This window comes from Barbus barbus (assembly GCF_936440315.1).
Source record: "Barbus barbus genome assembly, chromosome: 16".
NCBI classification, from domain to species: Eukaryota; Metazoa; Chordata; class Actinopteri; order Cypriniformes; family Cyprinidae; genus Barbus; species Barbus barbus.
The window spans coordinates 20,058,593-20,071,554 of record NC_136744.1 but is presented as its reverse complement, the minus strand read 5'-3'; the positions used below and the strand labels follow the sequence as shown (position 1 = coordinate 20,071,554).

At 37.7% G+C, this 12,962-nt stretch overlaps 1 protein-coding gene across 2 annotated transcripts; it reads left to right on the top strand.

The window, feature by feature from the left end:
* The first annotated feature begins 395 nt into the window (after positions 1 to 395).
* On the top strand, positions 396 to 11,476 carry LOC306882207 (U3 small nucleolar RNA-associated protein 25 homolog). Of its 2 annotated transcripts, none has more exons than XM_079436691.1 (13): positions 396 to 565; positions 667 to 706; positions 992 to 1,151; positions 1,237 to 1,470; positions 1,647 to 1,735; positions 2,268 to 2,466; positions 2,578 to 2,771; positions 3,270 to 3,486; positions 3,743 to 3,945; positions 4,128 to 4,310; positions 7,599 to 7,708; positions 8,067 to 8,312; positions 9,157 to 11,476. In XM_079436691.1, the coding sequence occupies exons 3-13, from the start codon at positions 1,079 to 1,081 to the stop codon at positions 9,413 to 9,415; spliced, it is 2,007 nt and encodes a 668-aa protein (XP_079292817.1). In that variant the 5' UTR covers positions 396 to 565; positions 667 to 706; positions 992 to 1,078; the 3' UTR covers positions 9,416 to 11,476. The 2 variants fall into 2 exon arrangements, with proteins under 2 accessions (XP_079292817.1, XP_079292816.1); XM_079436690.1 differs by having other exon boundaries at positions 396 to 551; positions 9,157 to 10,671.
* The last annotated feature ends 1,486 nt before the right edge of the window (positions 11,477 to 12,962 follow it).

Sequence of the window (12,962 nt, the reverse complement as noted above, 5' to 3'; positions counted from 1 at the left end):
CACACAGCCGGAGGAAAAGTCTGATTCTTTGACTCACAGGGGAATGACAGAGCATTTTAAAGGCACTAATCATATTGTGGCAGAACATCTACTAACATAACAGTGAGAAAATCTCAAAATGAGGTGGAAGATAAACCAATGACATGATTCTTTTGCTTTGACAGCTGCTAAAACATCATCAAATCAGGCCCACCGTGTGCTTCTACTAAAATGCCTATGTGTCCAATAATCCTATCTGTTGTTGTGGAATGCTTAAGAAATGACAAAACCTATTATTAAAATGTTTGTTTTAATTTCGAGTTGATTTTTTTTTCATAAAATAGTTAAATCTTTGACCCCTTGCTTTGCAGCATTACTACCAAACCGACAGGTGGCGCTAGAGTGTGGCGGCACTCATAACTATCCGTGAAGAAAACACATACGCGAGTTACACACGTGTAGAATAGAAACATGGGCAAAAGAAGGCGAGAAAATCAAGAGATTACCAGTTTAACTAGGAAACAGAAGAAGCATCTAAAAGAATTTGGAGAACAGCACCCTTTTCACGATAAGTAAATATAGCGATGTGTGTGTTTTTTGAACAAAAACAGTGGAAGTTAGCATACATTGGGAGCTTGAAGTAGCAAGTACCGTTTCTAACACTCTTGATATGGTTTCGTTTTTTAGTGTTGTTGACAAACCGGAGAACACTCGGATTTTGCGTTTGGTAAGTAAATATAGACTAATATTCTTTCTTTAGCCATGACTTATATTTTAGAAGAATTGATCCGGGAGTTCCAGCAACCCCCTACCAAGTGAACGAGAAGCATTTACTGCATGTACAACACGATTAATATTACATATATAGGACAGGCAGGGTGGAAATCGTGTTTGGGTAACGTTAGATCTGATAATAGAAACCGCCCTGCCTGGTTTAATTTTTATTTTGAAGTTTGGTTCTCCGTGTTTTGTTTCGAACCATCACAATAAAAGTGTTTCTGCTCCTGAACAGCCTGACCGTCCACAACACCTTGAACCTGACCCTGAGGAAGACAGTGATGAAGAGCAGCAGTCTGCTTATCAGAAACTACTGTCCACCATGATCCAAGGTGCTGATGACAGTAGTGAAGATGAAGAAAGTGATGATGAGGATAACGGAGAGGAAGTTGAAGGTAAGCTCTTTTACAGTCTGATAGTTTTTACTTTTCAATATCAGTTACAGTGCTGAGCGCTAATTATTATTTTGTTCTCAATTAGGAGAGAGTGAAGAAGAAGAGGAGGAGGAGGAAGGTGAAGTTGCCGAGGAAGATTCAGAAGAAGAGGCAGGCGAAACGCCTGATAATTCACAAAATAAAGACCACCCTGAAAAGACAAGTGGAGATATAGAAGAGAACGATGAGGGAGAGTTTACAGATAAGAAGAATGAAGCTGCGTTCTGTCTGGAGATCAACCTGCCTGTGGAAGGAGAGGAAAACATGGGAGAGGAGGAAGGTGAGACATTGTTGCGATTTATCTTTTCATCTCTGAAAGCTAAAATGATTTACATTTGCTTGCAATTTATTGTTTTGCAAACTCTTAAGTGTAAGACTCAAGCTTGACAAGACTGATTTCCTTAAGAAGCAAATTAGGCCCAGGTTTTCAAACCTCTGACTCTCTGGTTGTTGTAGACATGTTTGTGAAGCACCAGGAGGCTGAACTGAGTGAAGACGAAGTGGGACGAATCTTACAAGGATCAAAAATCAAGACTCAGGTTAAGGTATGTAAGTTGTAAGATTTTTCAAATGTTTTTGTAAGAAGTCTCTTATGCTCACCAAGGCCACATTTATTTGATCACTAATACAGTAAAACAGTAATATTGTGAAATATGAACATGATTTAAAATAACCATTTAATGTCATTTAATTAACTAATTTAATTGATTAAATAACTATACATTTATTATTATATTGATACCATGCTGATTTGGTGCTCAAGAAACATTTTTTAGTTATTAAGCATGTTAAAAACTGCTTAATATTGTACTCCTTAATATTTTTTGCGAAAACTTAAACGTTCTTTTTCAGGATTCTTTGATTAATAGAATGTTCAAACGAACCGCATTTATTTGAAATAGAAGTATTTTGTAACATTATTAATGTCTTCCTGCCACTTTTGATAAATTAATTGCATCCTTTCTGAATAAAAGTCTTTCTAAATAAATAAATCAAATAATAGTCGATCAATAATAATAATACAAATCTTACTGACCACAAATATGTGTGAAATTTCACTTCTTCCACACTCTCCAGTGGCCAAAGCTGGGCACTCTGCAGTGCGCTTGTCCACTGGAAGGTTTCCCAGCAGTGGGGCAGCTCTCTTCTGCCCCTCTTCCAACCATCCACAAAACCCTGGAGGCAAATTGGTGCTTGTTAAACCAGTCCTTTGCACCTCAAGGAAGCGCTGTGACAGATGTTACTGACCTACAGAAGGAATTGCTTGGGCTCATGGGTATGTCAACAAAATTAAGATAATTTAACACCAGCCATCCTAATTTTTAAAAGCATACTTTGCTATGAGTTTTTTTTCAGTATCCTCATCTCCGATGTTTTGTTTTTGCAGGTACTTACAGGGATGTGCATTTTGCAAACAGCTCTCCCTTGAGGGAGGCCAAGGAAGTGCGGAGTGCGTACTGTCTTCATGTGCTAAACCATGTGTTAAAGGCAAACACTCGTGTGCTTAGAAATAATGCGAAGTTGAAAGAAACTAAAGATGTGAATGTGGAGTTTCGGGACCAGGGCATTACTAGACCAAAGGTACAGATTCATACCACAGCTGTGTTTTTTTTACCGTTTTAAAATCTAAGGGTGATAGGGCCTTCTCTGTGGCTGCTCCCCGTTTATGGAACCCTCTCCCAATGCATATTAAATCTTACCCATCTGTGGATGCTTTTAAGTCTAGATTGAAATCGTACCTTTTTAGTAGAGCTTTTAGAGTCGATTAGAGGGATCAGGTTTTACATTTTAATGTTGAATTTTGTTGAATTTTGTTTGTGTGACTGTTTGTAATGATGTTGGAAAGCACTTTGGTCAACGGCAGTTGTTTTAAATGTGCTATAGAAATAAAATTTGTATTGTTTTTTTTTTTTAACACCATTTAGTTTTTCATCAGTATCTTCTATATTTGATGTTAAATGTAAATGTTATGAAATCATTTTAAATGTAATTAATTGACGTGCTCTCTTGATTACAACATGATTAAAAGTGCTTTAAATTAGCCTACCACATTCCTATAATTAACTCTCCCTGTTTTAGGTTTTGATTCTGGTGCCATTTAGAGATGGGGCACTGCGAGTGGTCCAGACCTTCATAACACTTTTAGAGCCCAAAGGCAAGATAATGGATGTCAGTAACAAGAAGAGGTTTAAGGAAGAGTTTGGAGAGGGGCCAGGTGAAAGTCCGCCCCAACTGCACAGACCTGATGACTACCATTCTGTCTTTTCTGGGAATATAGATGACCATTTCAGGATAGGTACGATACATTTTTTCCCCTTAACTGAAAATCTTCACCTATAATATGTGATGCACATTAATTTTTGAATGTTAAAACACTTGAAGCTCTCTCTGCATATTGGGTTAGGGTTAAGTAAGACAATAATAATGGATTCTTTCAATTCCCTTTAGTTCTTCTGGTGACAGAGAAATTATACAACCTGATACCTTAGTTTCACTTGTTTAATTGACCTTTCATTGGGCCTAATTTCTATTTTTCTTTCTCGATGGGGTAGGTGTGTCTATCATGAAACGCAGTATGCGTCTCTATTCTCCGTTTTACTCTTCTGACATCATCATTGCATCTCCACTGGGACTGCGCACAGTTCTGGGTGCCGACAGTGAGAAAAAGAGAGACTTTGACTTCCTGTCTTCCATCGAACTTCTGATTGTGGACCAGGCGGATGTGTTCCTCATGCAGAACTGGGAACACTTGCTGGTGGGTTTCAGTAGTCCATAGGTTCTTTTACAACACTTTAATTTCCATGTATATTTTAGATTTTACATTTAAAAGCACAGTAATTTGATAATTGTGTTCTGTTTGTAATAAATTATAATGTAGGTATATTTTGGCCTTTTTCTGTGTTTAAATATGTATAAATGGCTTTGTTTGTGTTGCAGCATGTATTGAAGCATTTGAATCTGCAGCCGCTGGACTCTCACGGTGTTGATTTCTCTCGTGTGCGCATATGGAACCTGAACAACTGGGCAGCGCATTACAGACAAACGCTGGTGTTCAGTGCCATACAAGAGCCTCAGATCACCAACATCCTTACCAAATACTGCCACAACTACAGGGGCCAGGTACACAATCAGACACCCTGAGAGTATTTGTATTTTGGGGGGCTAATCTAATTGATCTGGTCTTAGGGGAATGTTTTATGGTCATCTTTGAACTCCTACAGTATTATGTTTAACTAAACATATTGACAATATAAACCTATTAAAATGTATGTTTAACTAAATATGTTTACACTAGTGTTCAAAAGTTTTGGGTCAGTTCTCTCTCTCTCCCCCTCTCTCTCTCTCTCTCTATATATGTATGTATGTATGTGTATATATATGTATGTATATAGAGAGCAATATAAGTCAACTTGTTTGAATGAAAATCGGTTTTCTCTTTAACATCCGCCAACGCTCCCCTCTGGGCTCCCGTAGTTCGGAATGGGCTCAGCCTTCCCCCGCGCGTTTGCTATATAGGGTCGGGCCGATAGACGATGCTACCGTCCATCGCCGATGGCTGATAGACATCACGATGTTAAGCCGGCATTGTGACACCCATACCCCATGCAATCCGCCGCATCCCAATACCGTGTATGGAAAGAAAATTACGTGTACTACGGAACTCCTTACAGGGAATAAATACGAGACGGGAGGAAAATATGTATTTCAATACTTTCATATATTTCAATACTTTTTTATCATTGGGTAATCATACTGTATATAAAATTGCGGGCATCAGGGAGCCGCTATTATACCTGGCATTGAAACTGCTGTTGATTGCACGATCACTTTTTAGTTTCACTTTCTAGATTCGCGATCGTACGTACTCTGTTTATACTATGGAGTGCCAGTACTTACTACACATTATACAAGATCAGATGCTTGTCAGTGGTGCTCAGGATCTGCAAATCATTGATCACCGTCCCGCCAAAAAAAAACCTAGTCGCTGATGTTTAATGCTGTTGAATGTTTTGTTTGCACTTTATCAGAACTATCTACTGAATAGCAAGATGTTAAACTTGTATTTTTTGGAGAAAAAAAAATTGTCATCCGCAGATTGATTTTAAGTAGGGGGGAAAAATCTATTTAAATCGTAAATCTGATTTTTTTTTGGGAAAAATTCAGTGATTTTTTTTTTTTTTTTTTTTTTTTTTTCACGTTTTCCACAAGAATAAAAATTCACTTTTAATTATTTGTTTTACACAGAAATTACAACCCGAATTCCGGAAATGTTGGGATGTTTATTTTTAAATTTGAATAAAATGAAAACTAAAAGAATTTCAAATCACAAGAGCCAATATTTTATTTACAGTAGAACGTAGATAACATAAATGTTTAAACTGAGAAATTTACTATTTTGAAATTACAGAATAGTCTCAAAATAGTTGGGACGGGGGCATGTTTACCATGGTGTAGCATCTCCTCTTTTTTTCAAAACAGTTTGAAGACGTCTTGGCATCGAGGTTATGAGTTTCTGGTGTTTTGGTGTTGGAATTTGGTCCCATTCTTGCCTGATACAGGTTTCCAGCTGTTGAAGAGTTTGTGGTCGTCTTTGACGTATTTTTCGTTTAACGATGTGCCAGATGTTCTCTATAGGTGAAAGATCTGGACTGCAGGCAGGCCAATTCAGCACCCGGACTCTTCTATTACGAAGCCATGCTGTTGTAATAGCTGCAGTATGTGGTCTTGCATTGTCCTGCTGAAATACACAAGGCCTTCCCTGAAATAGATGCCGTCTGGAGGGGAGCATATGTTGCTCTAAAACCTTTATATACCTTTCAGCATTCATAGTGCCTTCCAAACCATGCAAGCTGCCCCATATCGTATGCACTTATGCACCCCATACCATCAGAGATGCTGGCTTTTGAACTGAACGCTGATAACACGCTGGAAGGTCTCCCTCCTCTTTAGCCCGTAGGACACAGCGTCCGTAATTTCCAACAAGAATGTCAAATTTGGACTCGTATGACCATAGAACACATTTCCACTTTGAAACAGCCCATTTTAAATGAGCCTTGGCCCACAGGACACGACGGTGCTTCTGGACCATGTTCACATATGGCTTCCTTTTTGCATGATAGAGCTTTAGTTGGCATCTGCAGATGGCACGGCGGATTGTGTTTACCGACAGTGATTTCTGGAAGTATTCCTGGGCCTATCTAGTAATGTCAATGACAGAATCATGCCGATGAGTGATGCAGTGTCGTCTGAGGGCCCGAAGACCTCGGGCATCCAACAAAGGTCTTCGGCCTTGTCCCTTGACGTTGAGGAACGTTGTTTTTAAAGTATTCCACAATCTTTTTACGCACTTGTTCACAGATTGGAGAGCCTCTGCCCATCTTTACTTCTGAGAGACTCTGCCTCTCTAAGGCCCCGTCCACACGAAGACGGGTTTCTCTGTATACGCATAAATTTTTTACAGTATAGGCGTTTCGTCCACACGAAACTGGCGTTTTCGAAGAGTGAAACCGATTTTTGAAACCGGGTCCCAGGGTGGATACATTTGAAAACGCCGGTTTCATGTTTTCGTGTGGACGGCGAATCCGTATATTTTCTGAACCGATGACGTCATCAGCCCACGTCTCGCCCCTAATCAGACACCGCTATGTCACATAACAGCGACAACAACAACAACAATGTCAGACTACGTGCCTGTGTTCGTGCTGCAGAACCTACTGAGCTCATTAGTTTTATTAAAGCAAAATCTTCTGCTTTGTGTGTTAGTTTATATTCAGCGCGCAAGGTTTACGCACATGGTCCAAGTCTCCTTCTCTGTTTTTTTGTGTATCTCTGTGGCAGAATTACAGCGCCACATATTGGTCTGGCATGTGTACGACATCGTTTTCAGTCGGTTTCAGTGATTCCGTGTGGACGCAGATATTTTCTGAGACGACTCCGTTTTTAAGGAATTTTTTTAGAGCGAGGCAAAAAAAAAGATTGGATACGGAGAAACCCGTCTTCGTGTGGACGTAGCCTAAGACATCCCTTTTATAGCTAATCATGTTACAGACCTGATGTCAATTAACTTAATTAGTTGCCAGATGTTCTTCCAGCTGAATCTTTTCAAAATTTCTTGCGTTTTCAGTCCTTTGTTGCCCTCATGCCAACTTTTTTGAGACCTGTAGCAGGCATCAAATTTGAAATGAGCTCATTTAGTGGATAAAAGTGTCAAATTTATCCGTTTAAATATTTATGTTCTGTTGTGAATAAAATGTTGACTCATGTGATTTGAAATTATTTTAATTTTCATTTTATTCAAATTTAAAAAAAATGTCCCAAAATATTTGAAATTCGGGTTGTAATTACACTGGCACCAATCTTTTGAAGGTAGATTAAATATACAGATACTATTGTTCTTCTTTCTCTTAGGTGTGCAGTAAAACTATTCCAAAGGTGGGCTCAATCTGTCAGGTACTCGTGCAGCTGCCACATGTATTCCAGATGTTCCAGTCTGACAGCTTCATGGACCAGGATGCGAGGTACAGATGCCTGTTGTTTTTCATTCTGAACACTAGAGGGCAGCTGTGTTAAGTCTGCACAGAGGAGCCTCTTGAGAGAAAATATTGTTATAACTATGAAATAATTTAAGTAACTGATGCATTTTAGAGTGGTGTTTAACTTAAACTCATATTGGAACGTGCACAAGCAATTGTGAGTAACATGCTACCATTGTTTGTGGACTGAAAGCTATGTTTATAAAAGTTCATACTGAATTTCCATGACTACTGCATTTGCAAAATGTGATATTTTGAAAGAATCATTTTCAGATGACTGTACACACTCAACATATAATGTTTAAGAGTTGTTTGCAAATATTTAAACTACATTATCCTTCAGGTTCCAGTTCTTTGTGGATAAGATCCTGCCCCAGTACAGAGACTCTGTCATGTCCCACACTTTCATCTATGTGCCATCATATTTTGATTTTGTTCGTCTGCGAAACTACCTGAAGAAGGAAGACATCAGTTTTGCTAGTGTGAGCGAGTACTCACAGAGATCAGAGGTGTCTCGAGCACGACATTTCTTCCAGAAAGGAGAAAAACAGTTTATGCTCTTCTCTGAGAGATTCCACTTCTACAAGAGGTGTGTGTTTTGTACATGTGTTATCATTTGCATACTTCATATACACTACCTTTCAAAAGTTTGGGTTCAGTTATTTATTTAGGTATTAATACCTATGTTCAGCAAGGATGCATTAAAGGTATAGTCCAACCAAAAATGAAAATGTTGTCATCGTTTACTCACACTTATTTCGTTCCAAACCTGTATGAGTTTCTTTCTTATGTTAAACATAAAAATATATTTTGAAGAATGTTGGTAATCAAAATCCCCATTGGCTTCAATAGTATTTATTTCTCTACAATGGAAGTCAATTGGGGCCGACAACTGTTTGGTTCTTCAAAATTCCTCTAAATATATTTTGTCTTCAACAAATGAAAGAAACTTATACAGGGTTGGAACAAGAGGGTAAGTAAATGATGACAATTTTTGGGTGAACTATTCCTTTAAACTGATCAGAAGTAACAGTAAAAAAAAAAAAAAAACATTTATAATGGTGCCCCAAAAAAAAAAAACAGGAGTAATGGCTGCTAAAAATTCAGCTTTGCCATGACATGAATAAATTAAATTTTACAATATATTAAAACCGAAAACAGGTATTATAAATAATAATTATAAAATATCTGATCAAATAAGTGCAGCCTTGGTGAGCAGAAAACCCCAAGGTTTTCAACAATACTATAGAATGCATTAAAAAATGACGCAGGCCAATATTTAAAAAAAAAAATGTATTTCCTTGGAAAAAAAACAACAAAATGTTTTAATTGAGCAAATAAATATTATTAAAACCATTTAAATTATATGGATTTTTTGTTCAATTTATTTTAGGTTAACATTTTTGCTTGTTATTAATTCTCTTTTCTCTTAGATACACTATCAAGGGGATCCATAACCTGATCTTCTACGGGTTGCCCACGTACCCTCACTTCTACAGTGAAGTGTGTAATATGCTTCAGGCTGGTGTCAGAGAGGGTGGTGGTTCTGTCAGCTTCTCCTGCACGGCCCTGTACTCCCGATATGACATGCACCGTCTGGCTACCATCGCCGGGGCTGACCGCGCCGCTCAGATGCTGCAGTCCAAAAAAACAGTGCACCTTTTCATCACGGGCGAGGAGAAAAGCACATGAAGGGGTACTGTGAAAATCGATTGTGACATTTTCAACCTCTCAGACAGAGTGTTTAAAAAAAAAAAAAAGAGAGTGTTTACCTTCAATTAAAATTTAGTCATTTGACTGAATATAATATTGTTCTCATGTATTTGTGTTCTTTTTTTAATATAAAGTCTTTCTGTATTCACTGCCCAGATCTTTGGCTCCAATGTGTTTTTTTTTTTTTTTTTTTTTTATTACTTTCAACAATAAGAGAAATTCTGACCAGTTGAAGTGTCACCTGTCCCGTCAAAAAAGTGTTACGTTGTCACTGTGACTTACATTGATCATGTACATTTGTTTTGTACATGTGTAAACTTTATTGAATGTTGTTGTAAATTGCGTCGAGCAGCTAATGCTGATATGCGCTCTTCAAGAGATTTTAGGATTAAATCTCCTTTAATGTTGATGCTAAAATATGGCAAAAGTCATCATTAAAACAGTTATACCAAATATCACAAAAATACACCGTTGCAGTTAAGTTCATTTTGAAAGTGAATTAGATTCATTTGATTTAGTAATTTCAAAAGCACTGCTTTTTATTGTGCCTTTTTAAATGACATGACTTCTAATGATCATGCTGGAAACGACTGTGATTCATCTAATTACCTCCCAATGTGATGGTTCTGTATGAAGTGGAGCATTTGACAATTTGGTTTTAAAGTCGCTTTGTCACTCAAGCTCCCCAGTGAACAGATGCACTCTTTTTTTTTTTTTGGTTTTTTTCTTTGCTCAGTTTGCTCAGAAAATGGAGCAGCTGTTTCTCACACACACACACACACACACACACACACACTCTTTCACAGATGTGCACTCTGTCTCTCTGTAGTTGGCACATGTATACACTCACATGTCATAAATAATAAAAGAAATGAGTGTCTGTTGTTTGGTTAAGGCCAGCATCTGACAATATCAAACAAAACCATTGATCCATCCAACAAATCTCCTCCCAGTTTTTTTCGCTGAACACAATCCTGCTGTGCTGCCTTTTGAATCCTCTCTAAAACTCCGTTGGGATTCATCTGCTGGCCTCTGAACCCTCGCACAGTGATGCCGCAAAATATTATTTCTGCTGAGCTTGCATATTAGTATCATCTGTATCATTATAGTTCTCCAAAACTAAGGAAATGTATCTAAATTAACTTTCATATGTATTGTTGGTTGCATTTGAGAAAGTGCTCTGTGCAGCGGATTCATTGAGCAGTATGTTATGAAATATTAAACAGTAGAGCTGGTGTTTTTGGTCCTTTAGCTGAGGCAGTGTTTTGCTGCAAACGTGCAAGAGACGGTAATGTGTGACGTGTGTGTGCCTACCTCTGCATCTGAGCCCCATGGCATTTTTTTTTATTATTGTGTTTTCTGGGCTTGTTCAAGGATGATTCAGCTTTTTAAAATGTAATATGATAAATCTAAAATATTTCTTGCAGGAGATCTTCATGTAATCCCATTAGAAAAGCAGTCTTTATAATTGTATTCCTCTAGTCATGGAGTTTGTCACATTTTTTAATCTTAACAGAATATTTTGCATCTGTAATTTCAATCAGGCTTGTTTGTGTGGGAAGGAATAGATGACCTGTGAAGGAGACCTTTCTCTCAATTACGCACGCGTTTGTTCTCCATTGTGTGAAACAATCCATCGCTCGCTTTCTCCCGTGTGTCCAGCCTCTCGTGTTTATTGGAGTGTGGGTAGTCTGTTGCCTTGGAAACTTCTCTGTGCTCCCATCATGACTCTAGTGTGTGTGTGTGTGTTGGGAGAGAGTGAGAGCTCTGAACTGTGTTTTGGAGCTCTGCCCATCAGGTGGTAGCAGGTATCAGGAGCACCTTTTCTTTTCACCTGTACTTGCACTGGGGCCTTTAAACACATGTTGCATTCTACATTATAAAACCATTTTTAATGGCCAAACGGCATTTGAAGAATACTGATGTAACAATGCAACATCATCAGGGTTTTTTCTTCACTTTTTGTATCACTAATCTTCTCTGTGCTTGTATGTTCCAGGCCAGTGTTGTTATAAACTATTAAAATATTTTTGTTAATTGAAATATATACTGTATAATCTATACCACTACTATACTATTATTACTGTTCATACTATTCCAAATTCAGCCAGAATTATTCTGGAATAAAACAAGTGATTGTCATTATTTGAGTCACTGAATCACTCAACTGATTCGTTCAAAAACACATTCTTTCAGGAACGCACAATGAATAATTCTACCTTAACCATTTTCATTGGCGGAGCAAAAATAGACAAAGCAACTGAAGTTTCTAAAATATAAGCTGCTCAATATTAACTTACTGTTAATGATACTGTCATAAAATAATCTTAGTCTGAATATATGATAGTCATGTTTTGATAATTTTGTGTTATTAGCAGGTAATGGAAAATTCCAACCAAGCTAATCAGCATAAATAATGTACTATTTTGAGCTGACTTGATGGTATTTAAGAGCAGGTGGTGTTTATAGCTCTTTCTCCGTTAGAAAGCCTTCTAAAGTGAAGCTGCCCGGTTGGGGAGAAACTGACAATTCTGTCTTCTGATAGGTTATCGTTTTCCCAGAAAAACTCAAGCAGCTTGTCTCACAGACAGAAACATACACGGTTAGGATACACATCCCTTGCTGGATTACAAGCAGGTTCTGTGCCCAAAAAAAGTAAAGATCAGATCGTTCTTACACTCGAAACATATATAGAAGGCTGTGAACATCCATGCAAGTTCATTTTGAGACGAGATGCTTCACCTCATCTCTGTAAAAGAGAAGACCAAAGAGTTGTATTGATTTGTCCGAGGACAGATCAATCTTCCTCTTCATCTCTCCCTGAAACTGAAAGGGTTAATGGATGTGTTTCTATGACAACACAGATGAGACTGATGAGCACAACCATTTGGAAGAGGCTCTCAATTCAGAATCCAAAAATAACCACACACAAAACAAGCCTAAAGAGATGGCAAGGGAGGAAGAGGTCAATTATTGATAGAGAAAATTCTGCCAAGACATCCAAACCACCCCAGTCAGATAACCTCTGCACACTGACTGCAACTCTGATCCAAGTTTCATACTAAAATAGACCATGATGGTTATCTGCATACAGCTTGGCATTTACTTAATGCCAATTACCAGCCTTGTACAAATACTGCCTGATTTGCTAAATTTGCCCTTATAAAATGTTTTTATTTACAAATAAATCCATATTCTTTATTTTTGTGGAGAGAGGGGGTGCGGTCGGCAAAGTACCTTTAGTCAGGACTCAAACTCGAATCGCTGCAAGCACAGTTGCTTTATAGGTCGGCACACTAACCACAACCGCTATCTGTGCTGACATATTCTTTATAAAATTCAATCAACAGATGCAAAATACAATAAATAAACAGGCCTTCATATATGGGTTCTTTAGATGAGATTATAATACTTGTATTAAATACTTATATAAAAATAGCAACTAAAAGTGATAATGTCAGATGAAATATAGCAAATTTAAATTTGGATCATTTTGTAAAAATGTTTTACTTAAATATGTATTTTA